The sequence below is a fragment of the Fringilla coelebs genome, assembly GCF_963513975.1.
Source record: "Fringilla coelebs genome assembly, chromosome: 1".
In the NCBI taxonomy this organism is placed as follows: domain Eukaryota; kingdom Metazoa; phylum Chordata; class Aves; order Passeriformes; family Fringillidae; genus Fringilla; species Fringilla coelebs.
In genome coordinates this window covers 146,891,033-146,916,662 of record NC_140028.1, presented here as the reverse complement: position 1 = coordinate 146,916,662, position 25,630 = coordinate 146,891,033, and the positions used below count along the sequence as shown (strand labels likewise).

The 25,630-nt window shown below is 42.8% G+C and overlaps 1 protein-coding gene across 1 annotated transcript in view; it reads right to left on the bottom strand.

The window, feature by feature from the left end:
- Positions 1–25,630, bottom strand: part of LOC311156787 (5'-AMP-activated protein kinase subunit gamma-2-like) — a gene marked incomplete at its 3' end in the record, with an annotated part of 77,412 nt that overhangs the window by 10,095 nt on the left and 41,687 nt on the right. The window contains exon 2 of the mRNA XM_084211027.1: positions 1,348–1,419. Coding sequence (XP_084067153.1) covers positions 1,348–1,419 — 72 coding nt within the window. The remainder of the gene's footprint in view (positions 1–1,347; positions 1,420–25,630) is intronic.

Sequence of the window (25,630 nt, the reverse complement as noted above, 5' to 3'; positions counted from 1 at the left end):
TTTTAGCCAGAAACCCCTGCCTTCTTCCAGCATGACTATCCCTTCCAAAAACATCCCATTGTTCACTTTATTCAAACCCTCCAAACAGGCACCTTTTGGCAGCACTGTATATTTTAGTTTCCCTGGCATCTACAAGAGTTCCCCAGCATCAGCATCTCCTACCTCAGTCTAAAAAGTCCAACAGAGAAAAGAACAAGGACAATGTTATAAACTTATTCAATTGTTGATGGATTGCAGAAATTCTTAAAACATCTGCCCTTAGCTGTGAGGTGCAAAGGAATAGAAGCTCATGCTGTCAACAGAGCTAAGTCACTGATGTACTAGATGCAGATCAGCTTCACTAAGGAGTATTTATTATGTTGCCTGCCTTAAACTAAACCTGCAGGCTCTCTGCCACATGGCTTGCAGCAGGTTTTATGGTCATGGAGGTCCCCAGCCTTGTAAATACTGTGATCAGTGAAACTGGCCTGCAGAGTAGCTGAAGATCAGCTTTTGGGGGTGCCTGTGGGTTGGAGGAGAATGCCTCTTTGCCAAGCCCAGAACATGGCTGGTAGGAGGCTCCATTTAGCAGACCAGCTTGTACTTCAGTGCTTTGTGGAAATGAGGAGGCCAGGACCTGAAGATGACAGATCCCACCATTTTTATTGCTCTGAAGATTGTACAGGCACATCCCCAATGTCATCCATTGAATATGCTGCCCTGATCCTTTTTAAAGCAAGCCAGCTCTGTGACTACATTGGCCTAATTTTAATAGCATCAGAAAAACAAATCAATGCCTCCAGAAGGATAACCTTGAGTTAATCCCACATTGAGGAGGAAACTTTCTATTCTGTTCACAGGAAGGCTCTACCACTATGGCTTCAGCAAATGAAGGCAGTTCATTTTTCCAGTGCCAAGGACAGAGAGATCAAGTTCAGTGAACAGTTAAAACCCCCACAGAGAGAGCAACATCAGGAGGCAATTCCAGGAAAACCTACCAACAGCCACAGATTCCTCCTTGGGCAGTGTATATTTCTGCAGCAACACCTCAGATCTTCTAAGGTAAAGATATTCCTGAGAATACAGCTATGCAACATCACCTCACTGATTTACAGCTGTGTTACACACAACATCTGCAGTATTTACAGCAATACCACCAGCAGCTTGCATCCCTCACAGGTTATACTGCTCAGGCACTGTTAGGGTAAGGTCTGCAAAAGCCACTGGGTTTGCCTTAGTGCAGCACTCTCAAGAGGTTAATGTGTGGCATGGAAGATGCAAACCCCAGGCTTTTTTAAGCCTAACAAATTGTGTGCACCACAAGGGATTCAAGCACTGCAAAGAAGGGGAAGCTTGGATACATCCTACCTTGCGAGAAGCATTTTTGTCCGCGCTCTCCACATCACCGTCCAGGAATGGCATGGCAAATGAGCTGAGATCCTGCAAGGGCAGAGAAGAAAAAGGGATGTATTTTATTAATGCCTTCTTCCTTCCATCAGAGAACCCCATGACTGAAGCCCACAGGTCTACTTCCAGAGTGCCCACTGCTCACCCACAGCAATTGCTGGCAAGCAATACCACGGACTCTGCTGGTTCTCCTGGGCTGTGAAACAATGTCAGATGTAAGTTACAAGTGAACAGGGAGCTCTCAGGAGCACTTGCACCACACCACCATCAAAAACCATCTGCACAGCCAAAGTCAAAAGTCCTGTGTTAAAAATTTCAAGGGGAGATACTGAAATCCCACAGAAAAATTGGTAGGAAATGATAATTTAAACACATCCACTTGCTCAGCAAATGCCTATCTTGCCTGTAGTGGGATGCATGATCTTAAAGCATATTCATGGCAATAAACACAACCTGAATGAAAGTATGCCAACATTCTGAGAAATACATAACTTCTAAAAAAAGACAGAGAAAACTGACAGGGTGCTCAGGGAGGAAATAACTGATTCACCTGCACAAATGAGAGAGGAGCACCCAATTCTGCAGCACTGGAGACAATAAAGCCATAAGAAAAGCACACAGGCTCATTTTTAACTAACAAAAACAAACTGCAATTATATTCCACCTCCTGCCGTCTGTTCTGTTTATGATACTTCATGTTCCAGCCACAGGGTTTTTAGAGCTCCTTTCTACATGCATAAGGAAATTATGTTAGTGTCAAGTTTAGCATCTGTTTGATCAGAAAAGTACATAATGAGCAATTCTGTGACCAGAAGCATGAGATTGCCTAATACTGTGTGCTGAAGAGCTGAGTCTTGGGTCCTAAATTGTGTTCTAAATGTCAGGAATACCTCTCCAAAACAGAACCTCCCAGATGAGAGGCATCACCCTTTCCATGCAATGATTCAGTGCTTCTCAACCACCACATCTGCATCCATTTAAAAGAGTTCAAAATATAAATAAGTAGCAATTTCACGTAAACCTAATTTGTGATCAAACAGAGCTTAATTAAAAATTAGCACCATCCCTGAAGTCTGCAGGGCTTGCTTGTCTTCAGAATTCAGAGCAGCCACAGGTCTAATCACATTGCTTTGTGTAATCATACTAAAGTCAAAATATGCTCAAAAATTGTGTATAACTCAGGCATAATTCTTAGCAGTGTTTGAAAATACTCTGGTTACATAACAAGCAACAAAAATAAGGAACAAAATATTGAATTACTGGAACTGAAACACATGGGAGTAATTCATGCCAAGTTGAAAAGGGAAAAAAAAAAAGCAGCAGCCAGGCTTGGCCAAGCTGGCCCCAAATCATTAGGCCTCAAACAAATGTATTCCTGACAAATTCTGTCTGCTCCACACCCTATCTATGCACCTTCAATGGGAACTATCTACAAAGCTCAACTATGTAACATCTCCCTCTTGCCTGGGTATCTGTGTTTCACATCATCTTTGTTTGCAAATAAAACATAAGGAAACATCTCCAAACCAAAGAAAGAGATCAAAATTAAGATTAAAAGTATTTACTCCATATAAAAATTATTTCACCATAAATGGCATTTATAAACACCATCAATATACAGATTATCATCATCATTATTATTATTACTTTATATGCTACTTCAGGACTTAATTGAAGAATCTCTGTGAAGGTATTTAAGAGCCTAATGAAAGTTATACAAAACCATTTCCCCTTGTGTTTAATTTAGCCAGAGGATTTGCCAGCATTTTCCTCTACCCATCTTCAGTAGGGCAGAAGCTGGAATCTGATGTGTGCTAAGTAATTTTCCATGGAATAAATCAAGAAAATAACCTCTTTTGAGCTCCCCATATTAGTAGCTTTATATTACTCCCTGGTGTAATTTCCAGGAAGGAAAGCAGCTATTTAGGAAGGCTGGAGACTGGATGGCAGAAACTGGGTTGAATGGGACACATATCTGCTAATCATGGTTGAAAAACCTGTTCAGAAATCTAGAACTGCCAAAAATGAAACCAAAATATCTTATTTGAGCAAAAACCTTCAAAACCAGGAGAGGGTAGGTAGATACAAGTATTTTTCTAGGAGCTAAGTTTCAGTTCTCATTTACAATTCCAAATTTAAAGCCACATATATGTTAAAGTCTGAAGTCTAACAGTATCATGAAACCCAGATGATGACTCTATTCTGATTTGTAACTCTCAGATACCATGGAGGTATTGTGACTTCATCTATCTTTACATCCCAAACCTGTAAGCCAAAATAACTGAAGCTGGAGCTTTCTGGGTAGCATGAGACCTTTTTATTTTTGTTAATACAGCACTGCTGAACATTTCAAAGTGGGTAATAATTGTACTTTTAGTCCTGTGAAAAAGTCTATAATTGTAACTGCTACCTAACAATTTTCCAGTCTTTCATTGGATCCTAGACATGAAAGCATCCATTCACAGAAGGAAAAAAATACATATATCAAATACCAGGCTACAAATGCTGCTCTCTCAATTCCAGTCTTTTGGTTAAGCAAGGAAACATTAGGTGGTTATTTCCCCTTCATGAATATTTCTGCAGAATACAGATAAATAACAATTTCTTTCTTGTGTTGCTCTTTAACCAGAAACACATGTGATGATGCAGTTGATGATACAGTAACTTTTAAAAGAACCAAAACAACAGCAACAAAAAAAAAACAACCAAAAAAAACTAAAACAACAAAACCAACCCAAAATAAACCCAAAAAAACCCCCCCAAAAAAACCAACAAAAAAACAAACTCCTCCAAAAGTGTTGCAAAATACCACAGAACTCTTGACAAACCAATGGGGCAGCCCTGGCCCTTGTCACAGTTGTGGCTGCTCTGATCTGATGCCAACAGATACACGCAGAAGGTTTGCTCTGCCAGGGACTGAGGACTGAAGCTGTTCTTAGACAGCTTTGCTGCTCTCCAGCTCTGCTTTGCTCCACTTGGAAACAGCTCCCTGGACAACCACATGGTTCTGCAGAGACATTTAAAACTCCATCAAAGGCACACAGTGATGTCCTGGTAGGAGGAGGAGTCCTTCAGACTGCAGAGCCCTGGCTGCAGAATGGCATCGAGCCCTGTGTCCGTCAGTCCTGCATTGTATCCTTGGACAGACAACTTCTGCAGAGACGTCAGTGATCACCTCTGTACAGAGCAAAAGCAGGTCCTAGTGCTGCTAACCTGGAATTAAGAATATGAAAAGCCTGGTTTGGAAGTTTCATTGGCCTTCCTGTCATGCTTGTGCTCCTTTGCCAATCCTTCCATCACTCTGCTCCATCTGACAGCCGGACATCACTCCTGCCATCCTGCTAGAAAAAAGGATCTCTGGACCATTTTAGATCTACTTTACAGCCACAAAGCTGCCTCAGATTTATTTTGTTTTCAATCCACTTTTATTTACAGAGGTTGTCATGGCAGTTCCTGTTATATTCACTGAAGAGCACAGCCCCAGGGGCAGCAAAGCTTTTCCTGGAGGACAGCAGAGCCGTGACACAGCAGAGCCATGGCTCAGTGCTCCTCTCAGCAATCAGGCTCCCTCCTGGGGAGGGAAATCTCCCAAAACTCAACAGGTGGGTTTCCAGTGCAAAATTATTCTGTCTGTGTTTGCACTTATTTTCTCTACCATTTCTTTCTCTATTTCTTCTGGGTTAACAACAGATATCTGGAAGGTTACAGACTCTCCATGTGAATTTCTCCTCCAAAGGTGAGGCTAACTCTAGCATGATTTTGGTCTGGGTTACCCCTACATCTAGAGGATGATCCTTCTTAATTCCAGCCCCTTTTCCTCTGACATCTCTTGTATCAGAATATTTGGGATTATGTGAAAAGAAGTAAGAATAAAATTACTGTTCTTTGTTATCCTGGGAAAGCAAACAAACTTTTTTCAGAATTGATTTGGAGAATAGGAAAGAAAACGCCATTTGAGGATGCAGAAAGCAAATATATTGGCTGGCATAGCATAGTCAAATAGCAGGAGCAAGATCTGGTTAGCCAAACCATTTTTCACCTTTTCCAGTCAGTTTCACTGTTTCTTTCCTTACTGGGGAGAATTCTTGCCAAAAACGCTTGCCCAGACACACTGGTCTGGAGGTTGCTGCAGTTGGAGACCTTGGTGTAAGAAATGGGCTTCAAGCAATTCTGTTGTAGAGGCTGCATGCTTAAATAACACACCACTAAAGCCTTGAATCCAGTAAACAACACAGAATAAATAGGATTCTTGTTTTATTATTGTTTAGTTTCAAGGCTACTTTGGCAGCCAGGCTGATAAATCTTCTATGCAAGGGCTGACGCCAAAGAGCCAGCAAGGGCTGGGGCATGCTGTGACTGACAGGCTAGGGACCAATTTCCAATGTATTTTGGGTGGAAGCAAGACTTTTTTATGGCCCCACCGGACAGTGGTCCAAAATTTCAGGGCTGAGTATCAAAAGAGAATTTCACAAACAGCTCCCTGCTGGCATCTTTTGCAACTGTCTATTCAAACACGAGGAATGACTGTGAGCAACACGGGGCTGTGAAATCTGTGCCCACAGTGGTGGGTCCCCATGAACATGGTCAACTCTTTGGGCACATTTCAGAGGTAACACAGGTCAGGAGAGCTTCACTGTAGCCCCATGACCAACCTCTGCTGAAAGTCTGGGTGCCTCAGCTATAAACAGCTTCAGAGTCCTAGTGTGGGTAGCATCACGCAGTCCTGACTACGGATGGTGTCACCTCTGAGGCATTATTTTTCTGCCTCACTAAGTTCTATATATGTGCTAGGATTGCACCAAATTTAAGGATGTGAAATGCCTGCCAGACATTACAGTTTCTTTTTACAACATAACTCAAGCAGAAGGTGACACTTTCTACTAAGGCAGTTTTCAATATGGGGAGAGAGCTCCTTTAATAAAATAAACAAAGAAAACAACATACAGTGGAATTAAGCTGTGTGTTGACAAGAGCTCTGATCTCACAAAAGATTGATAAAAGCTGCACTCCTCAGCATCACACTTTAACAAAATCTCCTCCTTTGCTGATAGTACTGAGCTATGAGCACTTCAAGTATCCTAGCAAGGACAAAGAAGGTCAGGATTTTTATTAACATCAGCTGTGAACAGTTTATTTCATTGCATTCTGCACACCAGCAGATTTTTTTAGATCAACCTTGAATCTGTAGCTATTACAAGCCTATGTAAAACTCTGAACAGCAAATATGCTACATATGCTAATAGCCTGTGAGCAGAATCCACAGTCTGATCTCCATGGAATAGAGGGCAGAACTTGGTAGCTCTGCTTGAATAAAAAATTCTCTTTTTCTGAGAACAATCCTATCTGGAAGCCTTTGGGGATTTATAACAAATCAGCCCATTATTGCACAAGGAAAGATTCAAAACTGACATACACAGGCATTTCTGTCCTTTTGTTATTGTTGTTTTGATGTACCAGCTATAGTAAAGTATAATAAGACTTGCTACATTCCTATATTCCTTCAGGAGTAGGTTGCTCATTGCTTTGCTTTTCTCACTCCCCCATGCCATCTAGACTGTAGCATGTGTTTTGGAGAGAAATATATAAGTTGTACTGTGAGACTGAGGATGCTGGTGACTAAGTCTTGGTATGACTCAATGGGAGTGGGCAGGAACAGATGTACAAAGCTGGTTGGATTTGTGCAAGACAGCTTTGTACTGCACAAGGCTATTACAATTTATCTGCTTGCTGTTACTTTTAAGGCTATTTGTATTTAAAAAAAATAAAAAAAAAAACCCAACAAAACAAACCAAACCAAACCAAACATGTAGGTCTGGAGAGTTTGAGAGGGTAGAAATAAGATATAGAGGCTTGATTGGTGAGGCTGTACCTTGAATCCTGTGCTCAGTTCTGAGCTCCTCACTACAAGACAGATATTGAGGGGCTGGGGAGTGTCCAGAAAAGGGCAAGGGGGATGGTGAAGGGTCTGGAATACAACTCCTGTAAGGAGCAGCTGACGGAGCTGGGGAAGTTTAGCCTGGAGAAAAAGAGGCTCAGAGGAGATCTTACCACCCTCTGGAGGGGGGGTTGGTCTCTTCTCCCAAAACAAGCAAGAGGACAAGAGGAAATGGTGGAGATGGCAGGTTTGCAGTGAACTCTTTGATCTTAGAGGCCTTTTCCCACCTTAATGATTCTATGATTTTGTCCACAGTGTGAAGATTCCAGAGGCAGCACAGCCCAGGGATTACTGGGTGACTGTGCAGGATCAGCTGTGTGCACTTCAAGGTGGATACAGCATCAAATTTGAAATAGCAGAAGACAAGTCCCTCTAAATACATGCCTAGAACAAATGGAAAATATTCAGTCCCAAAGAGGTACTGTCTAAAAGGTTAGGGAGTAATGGCTGACTGAAATCTAACCCCCATCTCAGAATGTGAAAATCCCATCCCTAATGGATGGGGACATTCCATGTTCTGTGTAAAAAAACTCCCATGTGAAAGCTTGGCAGAAGAGAACCAGCCTATACACAATTCAAAGGCATTTCTTTCAGTTGCAATAAGAAGTGGACATGGTCTACTCAAGGAGCTGCTGAAGCCACTCTTCTTATCACAGACCCTCCAGCTTGGATTGCCACCACTTGGGCAGAAAAAGCTGCTAAAACTATGAATTTTACAGGGAAGGGATTAAAGAGACCCATGGAACAAATAAGTCCTTGATATTTCCTTGGAAACAGCTGTCTTCCAAGCTCTCCTTCCTGAGTTATCCTGATCATGGGATACTGGCAGGATCCAGCACACCCTTCTTAATTTCTGAAATTCTTAAGTGATCCTGACAGGCATTAATCTCTAGCAGACTACAGCAAATTCCCTTTTTTTTTTTTTTTTTTTTGTTGCTGGGGCTGTAGACAAGTTTCATCAAAAAAAACTTTCAAGAGAGCATGGATTGTTTCTTGTGTTGTTCACTAGAACACATTCCTATGCTGTTTACAGAAAAAAATGAAGTTTTCTTTCAAGCCTTGTACTCTCTTGCCAGGAAACCCCACTGTATCTCATCAGTGATTTAGTGTTTGCAGATGAGCTGGGCATAGACAGTCTGGGGTGGGATGGAATCCCTCCTGCCTGGAGCCCCATCATGTCTATAAGGGGCTCAGGGCTGTGTGGAAATGTTGTGGTGGAGGGTGCTGCTCCCCACCTCATCAGGTGACAAAGCCTGACTAGGTTACCCAAGCACAAAAGAACCTGGTGTCACCATCATATTTTCTGAAAAATCTCTTTGCTCCTGGGAAGCTGAGAAGCCACAGAGAAAAATGAAAACAATAATTATCTGATTTGCTTCTCCTGTGTTTTGCTGCTTTGGAATGTTTTTGGACATTGTTCACCAACAGGTGGCTGTTTGATTGGTTTCATGTGAATTGTTTTGACTTAATGACCAATCACAGCCAGCTGTGTCAGGACTCTGGAAGGAGTCAGGAGTTTTCTTTAGTATCTTTTAGCCTTCTGTCTGTATCCTTTCTCTATTCTTCAGTATAGATTAGTATAGTATTGTTTAAAATAATATAGATCATAAAATAATAAACTAGCCTTCTGAGAACATGGAGTCAGATCCACCATTCCTCCCTTCGATGGGGCACCCAGAAAATACCACAGCCTGATTTGTCAGCTCCTTCACACCACGAACCACACAGCAGTGACTGGCAGTGTGTTTATTACAACAGCAGATGGACAACCTAGCAAACGTGCAAATAATGAAATGTCACTTAAAAAAAAAAGGAGAGAGGGAGAGAGAAAGTGAGAGAACAGCAGAGAAAGCATGCCAGGGAGGAAACCAAAATTCCCAATAGTCTCTGTGACACCACCATGACGCACATACAAACCCATTATTAAGTGCTATTCCTGGGTGCTCGGCCAAACACAAGCTTTCTCCGGTGAGACGTTACATTTAAGAAGCACCCAAAGTTTAGGAACACAAGGTAAAAGCAGAAGATAACACACCTCAGTTCTGGAAAATGTGGTTAGGTAAGTGATGAGGGAATTAAGAAACCGAGACACACGACTCTAAGGAAGGACTGCAGGAGGCTGGAAATGTTACCCTTCAGATGGTTCATACTCGGTGCCAATAAAAGTGCTTTCCAATACTTATGAGTTTGTCTTACATAAATGAGACACTGGATCCCAATGTATTTGCAGAGAAAAGCCAGCATTTGCTACAAAATACAACTTCAGCCACAGTGAAATAGCAGAACTGCAGGAAACACAAGATGATTTTGCCATAATGTAATGAAAACACTTGAGCTGCTGCAGCACAGGAGCAAACAATCTGAAGGGGATTCAACACAAGGATCATACTGAGGCTTACTAAGTCATCTCCACATCTCAGCTACTTTGAATCACTGTGTCTTTTCATTTTTTATGTTTTCCCCCACTTTTTATTGGCCAAATCTCTTCAAAAACCATGTCCTCAAGGAAGAATAAAACAAAAGAGAATCAGAACTGAAAACCCCCAACTGATGGCCTTATCTGAGAAGGACTTGCAGGGTTCTCCCTTGCATATATATGACTAAAAAAGGTGACATTCACACCAGGCAAAAGATCTCTGCCATAAATACTTGAACTGTAATTATTTTTTCCAGTTCACTGCATTTAGGAAGACAGCTGCCTGTTGCCTCCCCTTTCCATTCTTGTCAGGCATTAACCGTGAATAATCTTGACAATTAGAAGAAAGGGACCTGCTCTGATCTCGTAGTCCCTTAACTAAAAAAAAAAATATATATATAAAGGGAAAAAATGCAGAAGCAAAGAGGAAATTAGGGAAGGAAAGGAAGAACAAGATGATTCTGTGCTTTGTGTGCTGAAGACCCGAATGGGAGGTCAAGGGGGAACAGCACATGCTGTCCATGATGAGGAAAGATTCCCCTCTTGGTGCTTTCCTGACACATTTTCCTACATCACTCTGCAGCTGCAGAGAGCAATTTCACCTCTATGAAGTTTACAGTCACTTTGCTACAGCTTTTCTTATACCTTTAGCACCACATGTAAAAAGAGACCAATAAATTTAATAGGCTTTATTTCGTAAGCTAAACTAGTTTTTTATTATCCCAAGAGAATGGATCTCTTCATTCATCACACTCTGAACTCTCTATTTAAAGGTGCATTTTGCTGAAGCTGCAACATAAAATGCCCTCAAGGACAGAAGAAAGCTCAAATTGTCAGAGACAACCCAGAAGACTTCATCACACTCCTAGTACAGTATTCTGCCCAAACACAGCCTGCATGCCCTTTATGTCCCACCCCTGGCTTTGAGCTAAGAGACAGTGAGATTTTGTGCCACTCCTAGATTTTCAGTAAGCAGTGACATCCAGTGCTAATAAATTACAATCCATCATTCATGCTGTGGGAATCCAAAGGGCTTTACAAGCTGCAGATCCAGTCCAGAACAGCTTCATGAGAGCTCTTCAGTGATGAGTCTTCCATTGCCTGCTCTGGCTTTCTGGATTAGCTCTGGGAAGGCATTGAGGATATCTGTCACTGGTCATATCCCCCTCAGTTTCTGTCCAGCCTAGAGGGAAGGGGAAAGCCAGCATCTCCAAGGGGCAATGTGCTCCCATTTTCGTGGCATGGTAGAGGCTGGACATCGTGCTTAAACTTTGGAGTTTCTACATCATTGAATTTCATGTATTCAGTGAAGTAATTATAATGTAGCCATTTCTTTGTGGCATAATCAATTCCTTTTCATTTGTAATCCAACTAAGAATAACAGTTTCACTTTTGTATCAACTAAATGAACCTGCTTTGGCAAATAAACAGTGAAGAAGATAAATGGCCTCTTCTTTTCCAGGCTTTTGTAATCTTTGCGACATATGGAGATTGCACATTTCTAATTTCCTACTTCCTGTTAAATTTTTGTTGCAAACAGATTTAACTCTGAATAGACCCTAAATTTTGTGCACTTTTAAATGTATGATTAAGCCAATGTACAAAGCAAACAGCGCCTTTGACAGAAGCTTACTTTCAAAAGCAGCCTGACAAGCATGGCCATCTCGTGTGGTAGCTCTGAAATAAAAAGCACTATTATTAGGAGAAAAGTTCTGTTCTGTACTATTCCCACTGCCCAGAATTAAAAAAAAAATAATAAAAATAAAAATGAACCTTGCATCTCACCTCTCCATCTTTAGGGGCTATAAAGTGGGAATAATGTACAGGTTTTTTTTTTCATTTTCCCCTCTATTTAGAAAGCTGTGCAGACAAGGGACTGCCTCTCACTACGGTGTGCACGGCGCTCGGAGCGTGGTTTACTCCGGCTCCTTCCCCAGTACCAGCGGTACCAGCGTAGCCATGACAACGCCGGGCTGGGGAGGCTCCATCCCCGCAGGAGGCTGAGCCGAGGCTCCGGCAGCACAGCGAGCTCCCAGCTCCGTGTTTGGGCTGCAGCACCCAGCCGGGATCATTTCAGGCCGGTTTCAACCCCCTCCCAGCTCCGTGTTTGGGCTGCAGGGACCATTTCAGCCCCGTTTCAATCCCAGCTGCGCTCGCTGGCGAGACACACTCGGGGCATCCCTGCGCTGGGAGCTCTGGGGGCACTTCCAAGTGTCGCTAAGATGAGATTTCCTTTGCACAGCTTTGGCTGCTGTGTAGAAAGCAGGGTTAACTCTCTGAGTGCCCAGTGGAGTGGGATGAAGGAATCTCCATGTCCAAGTGAAAAATCCCAGAATTAAAATTTTAAGAAAACAGGCCAGCTTCTAAAAAACCCCATGGTTGTTAAGAGAATTGGCAATGTCCAAGGGATAGTAAATCTTACATTTCTGGGCTCACACACTCCAAGCCCTGGTCACTTGTTAAAGTCTGTCTCAAGGGATGTGCTTCAAAGAGCATCACAGCTCTGCTTGGAAGAAGGTGTTAGAAGACACCAGTGACTATCTCTGGAAGAAATATAGATAAAATGCTTGCCCATCTGGAAAATCTTGTGAACAATGAGGCAAACAGAAGAACACAACAAAGAGATTACTCACTCACACTAGAAATAGCCACCACTGAAAATAACTCTTTGCAGTGGGTCCAGTTTGGAAATAATCCTCATATAGAAAGGGAAGGGAAGAAATGACACATACCCAGGGGTTTTTTTCCTAGTTATTATACATGCAGTACTAAAATTCTGAGGACAATATTCCCCCAGGTAAACTTCAGGCTTCTTTCAAGGACTACAACTTCATTAATTTTTGCTTGGTTGTTTTTTTTTTTCAGAAATAGTTCCTAGTTTAGATCCAGTGCAGGGAAGAAAACCTTACAAAGGAGCCATATCAAATTCTGACTCCTTTAGCAGGAATCTTCTGATTTTATTCTTCTTATTATACTTTATGAGTCCATTTAAGCACCACAATTACAATGGACCAATCTGAACATGCTGTGGAGAAAGGACAAGCAAACACACACTCAGGGAAGCCCAACTGAAAACTTAAGCTCATTATCCACATACACCAAAAGTAATTTCTGACCTCTGCAATGGCTTTGAAACCCAGCAGGCACTGGTGAGCTGAAACAGGCAAATCTGCATTTGATTTGGCTGACAGTTTGTGCATCAAAATGTGTCAAGAAGAATTTGATCCTGCTTGGAGAGTGTGGGAAACATTTCCAACTTAGCAGGACACCCTGGACACGGTGACAGATGGGCAGAGCATGAGCCTGGCATGGGAGAGGCCATTTCAGAGCTGGCTGTTGCTCCAAGCCATGTGGCAGACAGTCCAAACCCGTTTGCCACAAAAAAATAAAGCTCACACTGGAATAACCAAAAACCAAGGGAGAGCCCCTGCCTGCAGCTCAGCCTGGCACAGACACCCACCCTGCCAAGGAGCATCACTGAAAACCTCCCATGAAATTAATGAGCACCCAAGAAGGAAACAAAACAAAGTAAAACACAGCAAAGCTTTTTTTTTCCTTCCCCTCAAGATAAATTAAATCCACAAGCAGGAAATTTTGATTCAGAATAACACCTTTGTTTTTTATTACCACCAAAAATTAGGTTCACGCCAGTAATATGGCCGTAAAAAAATAATGGGTATTTTTTCCCATCAAGAACATTAATTTCTATCTATATGTACTGAAGAGCTGTCCAACTATTGGTATATATATTTACATCCAACTTTTATTAACACTTACTTTGAGGTCTATTGGAAATTGGACTTAGAACCACAATCAGGCACTAGAAGTCATCAAATACCTATGAGGAAAGTGTCTTTTCCATCAGCACAGAAAGGGTAACTTTATCAAAATATACAACAGTTCTAAAAGCAAAGGCACTGGTACCTACACTGAGAAGCAGAAACAAACTGCCCTGGTGACTATTTCCTCCCAGATGTAGATGTGACAGAGTTCAACTCACAGGGCATCACTATTCTTACACATATAAAACATGGTCTCATGTAGGGCAATGGATATGGCAAACATATATATTCATATGTGCAAACAGATATGGTAACAAGCTCCTACAGTTTTTTTAACTGCCATTTATTTTAAATTTAGGATGATTAAATATTTACTGTCTTCAAATCAGCTTGTCACTGCCCCTACATGGGTGGCCAAACAGGCTGAAATGACAGGAGGATTTTCTCCCCCTGATGGAAAACCGATGGCTCTTGGCTGCCTGAAGCAAACTCTGGTTACAGGTGATTTCCATCAACTCTGTGTTTTGCCTTTAAAGATTTGCAACAATATTGCATTTAATTCTCCTAGTTTCTCCTTGATGAATGTCAGACATCCTTGTACATTCAGATTGATGGGGTGGGTTTGGAGGGGTGGCTGAGCTTTTTTGTTTATTTCAAACTGGGGCATTTAAAAAAAAAACAAATACATTTGTATTCCACTCCCAGTAATAAAAATGTACTAAATTGAAGTACAACCAAGTCTTCTTTTGCTGGGTTTCCCACTGCCTCCCTTTGAATTGAGGGCTGGTCCCTTGTCAGCAGGATCCCTTTCATCTTGCTGCCCGTCATTCCCTCCTCCATCAGATAATCCTGCCCCCCAGGCTCCCAGCTGCAGCAACTCCAGTTTGCTCACACCTCCCAGGGCTGCTCAAAGTCAGCAGCGCCTCTGCTCTCCAGCCCTCTCCACAGAGGGGACACAGCTCAGGGGGAAATGCCTTCCCCAAAGGCTGACACTCTCATCTCTCCTGTGGCCTCTAACACTGAACAACAAGCAAAACACACAAATGCTGGCAAAATACCCTGCATCTTATACTGGATTAAATTTCATTTGCTGTTCACCATCACCCCACTGACAGAAGATCTTGAAACCCTTCAGGCTCTGATCCCAGGATGGAGCTGCCTCATTCGTTTTGGCCGTTCATTATCTCACAGATCCATTAATTGCAGTGCAAATTGCATGTGTTCAGCGCTGATTCTTGTAAAAAGGGAAAAATGCAAGGGGAAACGCATGAAGCCGGTGATTCAGCTCTTTATCCTGACAAACCTCATCAAATATCAAATTAAAATCATTAAGCAAAAGAGCACTTCCTGCAAACCTGTGATTTGGGGTTGCAGTGACTAGCCATGGCAATTAGTAGCTCAGCAGTTCAGGAGGCTCTGAGATGAGCAGTAGGAGAAACCAAGCATTGCAGGATGCAGAGACCAGATGGTTTTAGGCTGAAAATAAATGAATGCCCCCCAAATGATAATGTCTCTTTCCAAAACATTAACGAAAAGTTATGCAAGGGGAAAAAAAAAACCCACCAACAAATCAACCCCAAACCCAAGCTACATTCTTTAACTAGATAAAAGAACATTTTGTTCAGCCTTGGAGTATCTATTGTAATTAAATGCTCTAAAAACAGGACAGCAGCTCCGTGCCGGTCATGCATACGAGAGACAAAACACGACAAAAAACCCCAAATACCCAAGAACCATGCATTTCTTACAGAGCATGAAGAATCCCTGCCTCTCGGCAGACTCCTGCAATGCACTCGGGCATCCACCTAAATGAATGCAAAACCCGTTTTCCCCTGCTAAGATAAATTAATTTAATAATAAAAATAATCAAATCCAGAGAAACCCAGGGACAGCCGAACCCAGGCTCTGACTTACAGCTCTGAAAAATCCTGCAGTCTGGCTGGAAACGTCCATCGAAGAACTGCATTGAAAGCTTTTCCCTAAAGGCAAGCGCATTTAAACATCTCGGGCTCTGCTACTGGAGCCGATGCTGCAACAGATGGGGCTCAGGGCTGGGTGTGTTGGTGCCTCCCATCGCGGCACGGCGCGGGGATGGCAGCGCCGGCGGAGCTACCGCAGCGCTAGGAGGGCGGGCGGGCTCTCCCGCTGCGGGCTCCGTGCCAACATCGCCCCGGGCACCGCGGCCAGGTTCGCTTCCCCGCCCGCAGAACCGGCCATGGGCTGGGACAGAGCCCCGGCACCACGGCCAGGTTCGCTTCCCCGCCCGCAGAACCGGCCATGGGCTGGGACAGAACCCTGAGCATCACGGCCAGGTTCGCTTCCCCGCCCGCAGAACCGGCCATGGGCTGGGACAGAACCCTGAGCATCACGGCCAGGTTCGCTTCCCCGCCCGCAGAACCGGCCATGGGCTGGGACAGAGCCCCGGCATCACGGCCAGGTTCGCTTCCCCGCCTGCAGAACCGGCCATGGGCTGGGACAGAACCCTGAGCATCACGGCCAGGTTCTCTTCCCCGCCTGCAGAACCGGCCATGGGCTGGGACAGAACCCTGAGCATCACGGCCAGGTTCGCTTCCCCGCCCGCAGAACCGGCCGTGGGCTCGGCCAGCGCGGGCGGGTCATTTAGCAGCGTTTTTGGGTGCGAGATGCTCAGAGGGCACGGGGAAGTCGGAGGGTTCAAATAATGGCAGGAGGTTTTAATGCGATCTGAAGGGGGGGAGAAAGATCCCGTTTTCAATAGCAGAAGTTTCAGATGACTGAGGCTGCGTCTGCATCAGTATCGAATACCTTGGGGAAGGCAGCACAGAGCAGCAAATGCATTTTTCAAGGCTGGAGTCTCTGCTGCTCCATAACAGCCCCATTGCCCACTTAACCACAGCCCCACTTTGTAGCTGCACAAAAGTCATATTATTTCTCTGGGCTTAAGTTTTCCATTCTGCAGCATGAACAGGGGATGATTTGGCTAGCTTTTTAATTTATTATAAAGACCTCACTGGGAAAATAAAGTGCCTGAGCACAAAGTATAACCATCAAAAGTATCACCATCCAAAAAAAAGATAATAGTTATTTTGAAAGGGCACCACACGAGCAAGTGCTTAGCAGAGCAATGCAAACTCTCCCAGTAGGAGCTGAGGGATGGTGGGGATTTGAATTTTCTTCTTCATCAAGCTAAATCCCTCCTTTATAACCTCATTCAGCTTTGATTACTCCAACCAGTCTCACAGTGTCCTTCACTGGCAACGAAATTGTTCCCCAGACCAGGGGGACATATCCTTGGCCAGGATGCCATCGAAGGCTGGCTCAGATGAGGACACCTCTGCTAAAACAAAGCAAAAGAAAGCAAAAGGCAGAAAGGTCATCCCTGCAGCTTCCAATACTTGAACAGAGGCATCAAAACACCATGCAATGAGCTGACACCTCCCTGGAGAAACAAGTGGACAGATCTGGAGCCACAGAGCATTGCCAGTCCTTTCTTGGTCATCTCAAAATACCATTTGTGATGATCTCTTGAAAAACTCCCTAAGATGGAGGATTTGCTTTAATTAATGACTCCAGGTCACTAAACGACCAGATCAGTGGAGGGGACTTGGCTTACACATCACTCTCAGTCTATTCATCCCATTCACTGGACGATGCTGCACCCTTTTGCAAGAGGATGCAGCCAACACCAACCACCCTTAATTCTGCTACATCAAATAACAAATCCCACTGAGGCTGGGCAGTACTTCAGCAGCAAAAGGGATGAGGTCCAGATGACACCCCTCATGAGCCAGGCAGCACATCCTAGGAACCATCCTCTGCTCTCTCTTCCTTCAGTGTGCTAAGTGCCTCTGATAACACTGGCCCCTTGGGAGCAAAAAAGCTGAAAATGGTACATAGTGTTCACTCACAAATGGCAGCTATTATTTGAATTCTCTCAAGAGAAGATCACTGGCAGCACTTTTTAACAGAAACATGCCCAAATATTTGGTGTTTAGAAGATTTGTCCCCAGCTAAATTAATATTTTATGCATGCAGAATGTACAAATAGTTTAGGAAAATAAACAAGCTTCCTCTTAAATGCTGCTTAAGGGGTACAAGAGAAACCAGCCAACCAGCTGGAGCAAGCAAAACACATTTTGTCTCTCCTCCTTGAGCTGTGGGAGAAAGGAAGGAATCTGTGGCTGACCTAGAGAGGGTGAAAGGGAAGATTGGATTCATAGTGGAATAAAAAGGGCTCTTCTGCAAAGCACAGTTCAGATCAAATCCTTCTCTGTATGGGTAACTTCTAAGGATGATTCTGATTAGCAATCAGATCAAATAAAAAGGGGCATTAACAGCCAGGAAAATGTCCCACATCCCTAAATCATCCCCTTTAAATCACTCACAGGCTCAGTTCGATGTAGCCAATGCCAAGAATCATCCAGGCCTATTAAAGTGTTTAAAAAAATATCTTAAAATTGTTTCTGGTCTCAAAGTCTGATTGGCACGAATTCCACCTCAAAAACATGCCTTTTCCTCCTCCACCTTTGGATAAGGAGTGTGAAACAGATTGCACAACTACATCTCAGATAGGCAGAACAGTTAATGGTTTAGATACCATTTCATAAATATTTGCTGAACTAGTTGTTGGATTCTGTCCAGTTTCTGACAACCATTAAAAACATTGAATAATTTGCCATTTTCTTTCACCCTTCTGGGGTGAAAAATAGACAGAGATATTTTATTGCTGCAATTTCTTAGCATTATTTAATGACTACTCGTATTTATGTTGATGTCTCCTGCCAAAGAAGCTCAAGTGATTCTTGAATCTGAGGTGTCCAAATCACATTTATGTAAATATTTATATATTCTTTATTAAATATTCCCATATTGAGTACCTGGACTCACATGTGGCTGCATAAGCAAGTGGTGAAGATCTGAGAGAAACCAACCAATTTCTGAATAAATATCTTGTTTCACACTGGGATTCCAAGTGCCTGTGCTCTATCAGAGATGCTGAGGTTCAGTGACTAAAAGCAGCAGTGAGTTACAGCACATCATCTAGCACAAGATGGTGCAATATGGGAAATCACACAGATAAAGTCATTTGATGATGTCTTCATCCACACTTTACTGACAAGTTCTAGGAGTCTCTATGAACAGGGATCCAAAACTCCAGCCATTTCCTTGCTTCCTTACATATTAAGGACAATTCAGGAGGTTCCAGAAAATGGTTTATATAATCAATTTTCCATGACAGTAGATTTCTCAGATATTTTCAATTTTTTTTCCTCCCAATATTCCAAGTCCTTACATCTCAAGCTCAGCAGTCATTATTCATTTTATAACTATGTTTCTTTAAAAAAAAAGTTCCTTTTAGAGCACTTCTAGATCACTCACATATTTGGACTGGCCGTAGGATTCTCACACTTTACGAGTCAGTAACGCTGGAGGGAAAACAAATCACCAAAATCTGCTTGTGCGTTGGACTGTGAATTACACACTCACCTATGGCCCAAAGACCAAACTCTGAGCAAAGCAGATTTATCACTGTCACATTTTCACCAGAATAAAGCTACAGAATTCCCTGCCCAACTGAAACAGGCGTTGTACTGGTTTATTTTTCCATTTGAAGAGTTTGGTTTTTAAAAATTCAGAGCCAGACGCTTCAATCAGCTTCAGATTTGACTGCACATAATTCCTGCACAATTTCCTTGAACTGTTCCAAAACACCAACTCAATTTCATCCTTTTAGCCCAAGTACAAGCCTAAAGTATCATAAATTTCTATCTGGCAGTACAGCAACCTTCCACAATTTCCCAGAGGAGACAGAAAATGTCTGGCTATTGGTTGTTGTTATTTATATTCCATAATTTTCCACGAAGATATGGTGGGTTTGTAAGTACTGCATAAATTAGATGAGTTCATGGGGCCAGCTTCCATTATAGTTTCCTTTTTCTTATGAGGCAAAGAATGCCTTGAAATCAATGGAGCTTCTTTCTGTCTGTGAAGATATCACTTCAGAACACAGCACACACAGCAATTATTGAAGTGCATGGTGAGCCAGAGCTCAGCATGGCAGGGCAGGGCTTTTGTCCAGTGTGTAATTAAGAAAGATTTTTCATATTTTTTACAGCCAACACAGCCATCATATTAATGGTTGCCCTATCCCCATTCCTACTGAGCACAAGCAGCAACCAAAAGAAACATGCAACACAGACGTGGAGCCAAAGCACCTGGGCAATGCTCAGATGAAAGAAGCAAGTCCTTGAAGGGCAGGGAAAGCCACAGCAGCAGCTGGGAGACAGCAGAGCCCAAGGGGAAGATGAAGTGGGGAGAAGAAAATCCTAAACTGCACCATAAAACATGCCAGCACTTAGTAGAACAGCCAAAGTAGTCTCTCAAGAGTTGATGTTGGGCAAAGGGCAGCTGTGATCTGCAAGAGTTGGAGAAAGGAGTACAAGAAAAAAACCAAAACATTCAGCCCCCAGAGTAAGAAGTAGGGATGAACTGCAGAGTCCACCCCACCCAAATCAGGCAAAACTGCAATGCAGGGTGATGGAGTTGGTATAAAATGGAAAGAGAGAGGAGCAGAGAAAAATATCCCACAACAAGCAAAATTCACGGTTTACTCCTTTTTTTTTTCATCTCAAACAGCCACGATTTTTTCCTTGCAATTTTTCAGCATGATCTACCAAGCAATGAACCAAGTAGCTGGGATTCCTGACTCACTGCTGACAAGCCAGAAGGAGAACATCCATGTGAGAAACATCAAACCTCAGTGAGCAATCACCCATCTCTCCCGGGGGAGGGAGCACCCTGCCAGCCTCTGCAATGAGGATGGATCACACTGCACCAGGATGGATCACACTGCACCAGGGATGCCTCAGCCAGCTCAGGTACCAAAAGCAGGATAGCTGCATTCTCAAATCTACTTCTTCAGCAGGACTCAGAGGGGTTTTTCCCTCTGTATTTGCATTTATAGCCAGATGCAAATGACATTGAAATGATGAGGTGTTCATACAAAGGCAGTAATGGAGGCTGCACAACAGCAGCTTTGTGCCTGCTCCACATGGACCCCACTGCCCTTCCCACCTGTCTAAATCCCACAGATGGAGGGATGGAGCCTCTTTCCTGCATCATGGTGGGGAGGAAGGAGTGGAGACGCTTCTGGAGAGGTGCCAGGGCAGAGTTGTGCTGTGTCTGGGGTCAGTGGAGGTCTCTGGGTGCCTGGGGAGAATGACAGAGTCTGAGCTAGGACACAATGTTCAATAACTCAGGGAGTGAAGGGCCAACACTTTGAGCTATAATCCTCTGTGGTGTGGGTGAAACCCCTCAGAAATGTCCTGGTCTATGAGGATGAATAAACCAGAGAGCAAAATTACTGTCAGGAACTTGGTGGTGCCTCTGTGGTGCCTCATTCAGCTTTGCTTGTGGCATTTGGAGGGGCTGCCCCACTGGTATCTGGGATGATCTGGGAGGTTTTGAATCAGCAGCAATTGGTGATGAGCAGATTTAAACACTGTGGACCAGCTCAGAGCCCCCATTGCCTTTGCTCTCTACCAAGACACTGAATTTTGAAAGTTTTGAAGGACACAGGATCAGTCTTACCTTGCTTCTACTGTATCCCTTAAGAGCTTGGATGAGAAAAACCCTTTGTGGGCCAGAAACAGTCCCACAAGACAATGATACTGCAGCATCTAGAAATGGGAGAAAACCACAGGGAAGTAGGATCTGGTGATTTATGGGTAAGAACTCCAACCAGAGGCTTTAGCATAAAATGCTTTTATATCTGTATGCAAAGGCTATCGAGACCTATAAAAATGTGAATTCTGCAATATGGCTTTCAGCTTCACTGGTCCCAGAGTGGGATCTCTAAGGAGCAGCACTTCCATGAGGACACAGCAGTGGCCACATGGATGAGTGGGGATGCCTCAGCTCTGCTCCTGCCTCCTTGATCTCCCTGCCTTTGGCTGCCCTGTGCTCTCTCCCTTGGCAACACACTGGGTGCTGTGGCAGCAACAGGGATAGGTGTGTCAGTGCCCAAAGAGCCAGGGGAACAGGGAGGAAAAATGAGGCAGGAAGGAGAAAAAGGTGATGGTAATTAGCTGCACATAAACCCAGCCACACCTGAGCAGTCTGTAACATTTTAAGACTGGCTTAGAGATTGTGGTGGAGACCATGTAATGCTACAGCACATCTGCAGCTCTCAGGGGAGCACTAATTATTTACCCAAAAGAAAACATCCCACTACAATAACATCACAGGACACCCATCCAGGAATTAAGATGCTCTTGCACGTTCACAGCAAGTTTTATTTTCTTTGAACCTCATGACTTAGGTTTGACTGTTGTGGTGGATGTTATTTCATTGAAGTTGTCCTCATGCCTGCAGGGCCCAGGTGAGTTACCCACGTCCTCACATCTTTGTACAGCCTGGCTAGGGACAATTTGTTCTTCAGGTCAGGGATTCTGGGCTTTCTAAGGCACTCTGTGCACGTAGCAGCTCTGCTCTATGAAGGTTTTGCCTTTTGTAGGTGTGCAATAAATAGTAACCATTAACTCTGAATTGAAGCAAGGGTCCACCTAGAAAAGGATAAAGTGGCTGCCTACATGCAGGAATGAACAGTTAAAATATCATCAAAGGTTTAGAAGATGAAGTACAAAGATCTCTGCTGGTATCAGCTGGCTGTTAGAAAAAAAACAAAGGAGGTAAGAGCACCTTGCAGCATTTAAAGTAGGTCAGCACTGCCAGAAAAGAAATACTTTTAAATATATCGTGATGCAGAAACCTGACACAGAGTTACAAATTCATCAGAAAGAACTTGTCAGCTTAACCAAAATAGAAGTAAATGAGTTTATCCACTCAATTTAATGTAGAGACATGCAGCAGTTGGGGCTGATGAAACGGGTGCAAGCCACATCAACACTTGCAGATGGGCACGAACACCCTAGGAATAGTTACATCCACAGCATTATGCTGGTTCCTACTGGAATGAGCAGTCAGACTTTCAGCCTGTAACTAGAGATGATCTCAGGGATTTCTGGAATACAGATGGACCATTTCCCTGAGAGCTGCTTCATCCACTCCCAGAGCACAGGGGGCTGCCCAGACCTAAGGAAGGTGCTCCTCAGGGCTGGTGTCAGAGCAGACACATCACACAGGGCTGCTGGCAGCAGCTCCTCTCTGCTGGTGCTGCAGCTCAGGGACCCTCCCAGGGGAGCCATATCCCCTCCCCAAAAGGATGCAAAATGCTCAGAGGCAAAGCCCCACTGTTCCATTGTGGGATGCACAAGCACAGTGGAGCCCTGGGGTGATGATCTCTGAAATAGATGTCATCTATGATGAAAGTCCAGTGTTTATTTAACTGCCAGAGGCAGTTCTGGATATAGGATGCACCCAGTGAGAGTGAAGTTATTTTAAGATCAAATATTTGATTACCATCACAGGGACTTATTTACAAAAAAACAAAAAAAAACCCAAAAAACCAACAAAAAAAACCAAAAAAAACCCAACCAAACAAAAAACCAAACAAAAAAAAAAAACAACAAAAAAACCAAACCAAACCAAACCAAAAACAAAACAAAAACAAAACAAAAAAAAAACCAAACCCATCAAAACCAAAAGAAACAACCAAGCAAATGAAAAAACCTCAAGTAAGAGCATATACAAGATTAGGTTTTACTTCCTAATTTGGTCATGTAAATAATAACTTATGATAATCTACCCACACTAGAAAGAGAAGTGTGCTCTGAAAGTCTTTCAGCACAGACAACAGCATTTTAAAGACATCCTGGACACAAAATTTGCCTAAAGAAAAGTGAACGCAATTTGATTTGAAAGAACCCAACTAATAAAGAGCCAACAAAATTTTAAAAAATCAAATACAAAGTACAAATTATCACATCAGAAGGAACACTTATGTCAATTTTTGCAGTATTCTGGTTTAATTTGGGTTTTTTTTGTTTTATTGGGTTGGGTTTTTTAAAGGTAAGGCAAGTTGCACACAAAGCAATCACTAAGGCATGTATATAAAACAGACTTTTTTCACAGAATGAACAGAAGTTCATGAAATAATTGAAAAGGGGAAGTCTTTTAAAGGCTGTAACCTTTATATCTCACAAAAAAAAAAAGGGTGTAAATTTCATTCAATTAATTTTATTCATACTGTGACCCTGGTTAATAAGAGTAATAATGTGTGTGAATATATGTACATCTATCTGAGAAAATACACACACACATATATAAATACAGACACATGCATAAAAACTACTGTTGCAGGTGAATATTTTTAGTTCTTCCCCCATTCCATGGCCTCCCTGTTACATCTACAATTTAAATGATGAAGGATGACTTTGTGGTTGAGGTTGGCAGGGTACCCACATTCTATTCCCAGCAGACAAATTCCAGCCAGCCCTGAAGGCTGATGGGTCTTTTCTTTCAATCATAGATTGACTAGATTTGTTTAGGAAAAGCCAATTTTTTCCTTTTTTTGGTAGAACTGGAAGAAAAAGCAATGATTTTTTTTTTAGACTTTGTACATTTGACACAATAATGACTTAAGCACACAAATGAAATGGCAGCAACAACTACAGCCTACACACAAAGCACCACTTGTTTGGTTCCTCACACTGAAGTTGTCCTCCACAGATATTTGGGCTTCCAAACCTGCCCCAAACACCCCAGATTCCACTGGGGGTGGAAGCCTCAGACCTGTTTTGGGGAGATTCTATGAATTATGCTGAAAAAATACTGAAGATTGCAATCAGAACATTAATTATGTCATATCAATTTAAAAGATAAACCAACTTTCTCCAAGGCATAGAAGAGCCCGAGTTGGAAAAGACTTCAGAAGATCATCCAGACCAACTTTTCATGGAAAGGGAGCCTAGATGAGATTATCTAGCACCCTGCCCAGCCACATCTTGAAAACCTCCTGGAAAGACCAATTCCATAGCTCAAATACCACATTTATATAGTGTTTGTTTTGATCACTATGTTATAGTGCTGCACTGGGTAACAAAAGTCCAAAGGCTTTTGAGCTGACAGAATTCCCCCTGTGAGCGCCCAACCACCCCCCTCCAGCTGTCAGCACCAGAGCAGCTTCTGAACAGGAACACATCCCATAAACAGCAGGATCATCTGTTTTGAAGGTTGGAGACTGAAATCTTGTTTCTTGGCAACATTCAGTAATTCAAAGCACATTCTTATGTGTTTCATAAAATGCCTTTTTCTTCCTTTTGTAGTACTTTTGAGCCTCTACACATTTTCCAGTGAGAACAGGGCTGGTGGACATGGGTCCCAGACCCAATCTCTGAGTTGGCTCCCCACATGGACATAATTGTGCTTTGCTGTGGCAGGTCTAATGAGACCTGACAGACCTAATATAAGATCTAATAATACTTCCACTGGTCTATCACTCTTTTACACCAGGCTGTGCAGCCACATTTGCAACATGCAGGAGTATCAGAACAAGCAGGTACAACCACAACTCTTCTTTATTTATCATGAAAAGGAAAAAGCATTAATGGCTGTTCCAAAAACTTCACTGTTTTCATTTCTCCTCTCCTGGTGATTCTTTGTTGTTTTTTTAGGCTACACTGTATTCAGAGATACCACCTTTTGACAGAACATACAGGAACAAGTATTGTTCAGTGAAATTCTGATATAAAGATAATAATATGGCATCAAATAAGGAAGTACCAAGAAACCTGAGAAATCATTTGGCTACAACACCAGCACTAAGTATGACAAATAGCAGCTTTGGATCTTGATCAACAAACAGCCAGGGGTTGAGGGCTTTGCAAACAACTCCAGAAAGGCTTTCAACCTTGTCCTTGTTGTTGGATACCTCTTTAGAGTTCCTGCCAAAGATAATCCTCCCCTACAGCCCAGTAATATACTCCAAAAAGAGAATTTTATTTACTTTAGGATATGTTAATTACTATTTGTATGTGTTATTAGCAGCAATTTCTTAAGAATGCACCAGTTGTCAGCTATTTCAAAAGGAAAAAGAGGAGGAATTGCAGCTACAAAATACTTCTGGGTTTACCCTCTCCTAGAATTGGAATTAAAACATTTCGAGTGTGGCATAATATACCAGCTACAATGCCCTAAAATAGAATAAACATTTCCATCCACGTACAGCTCAAG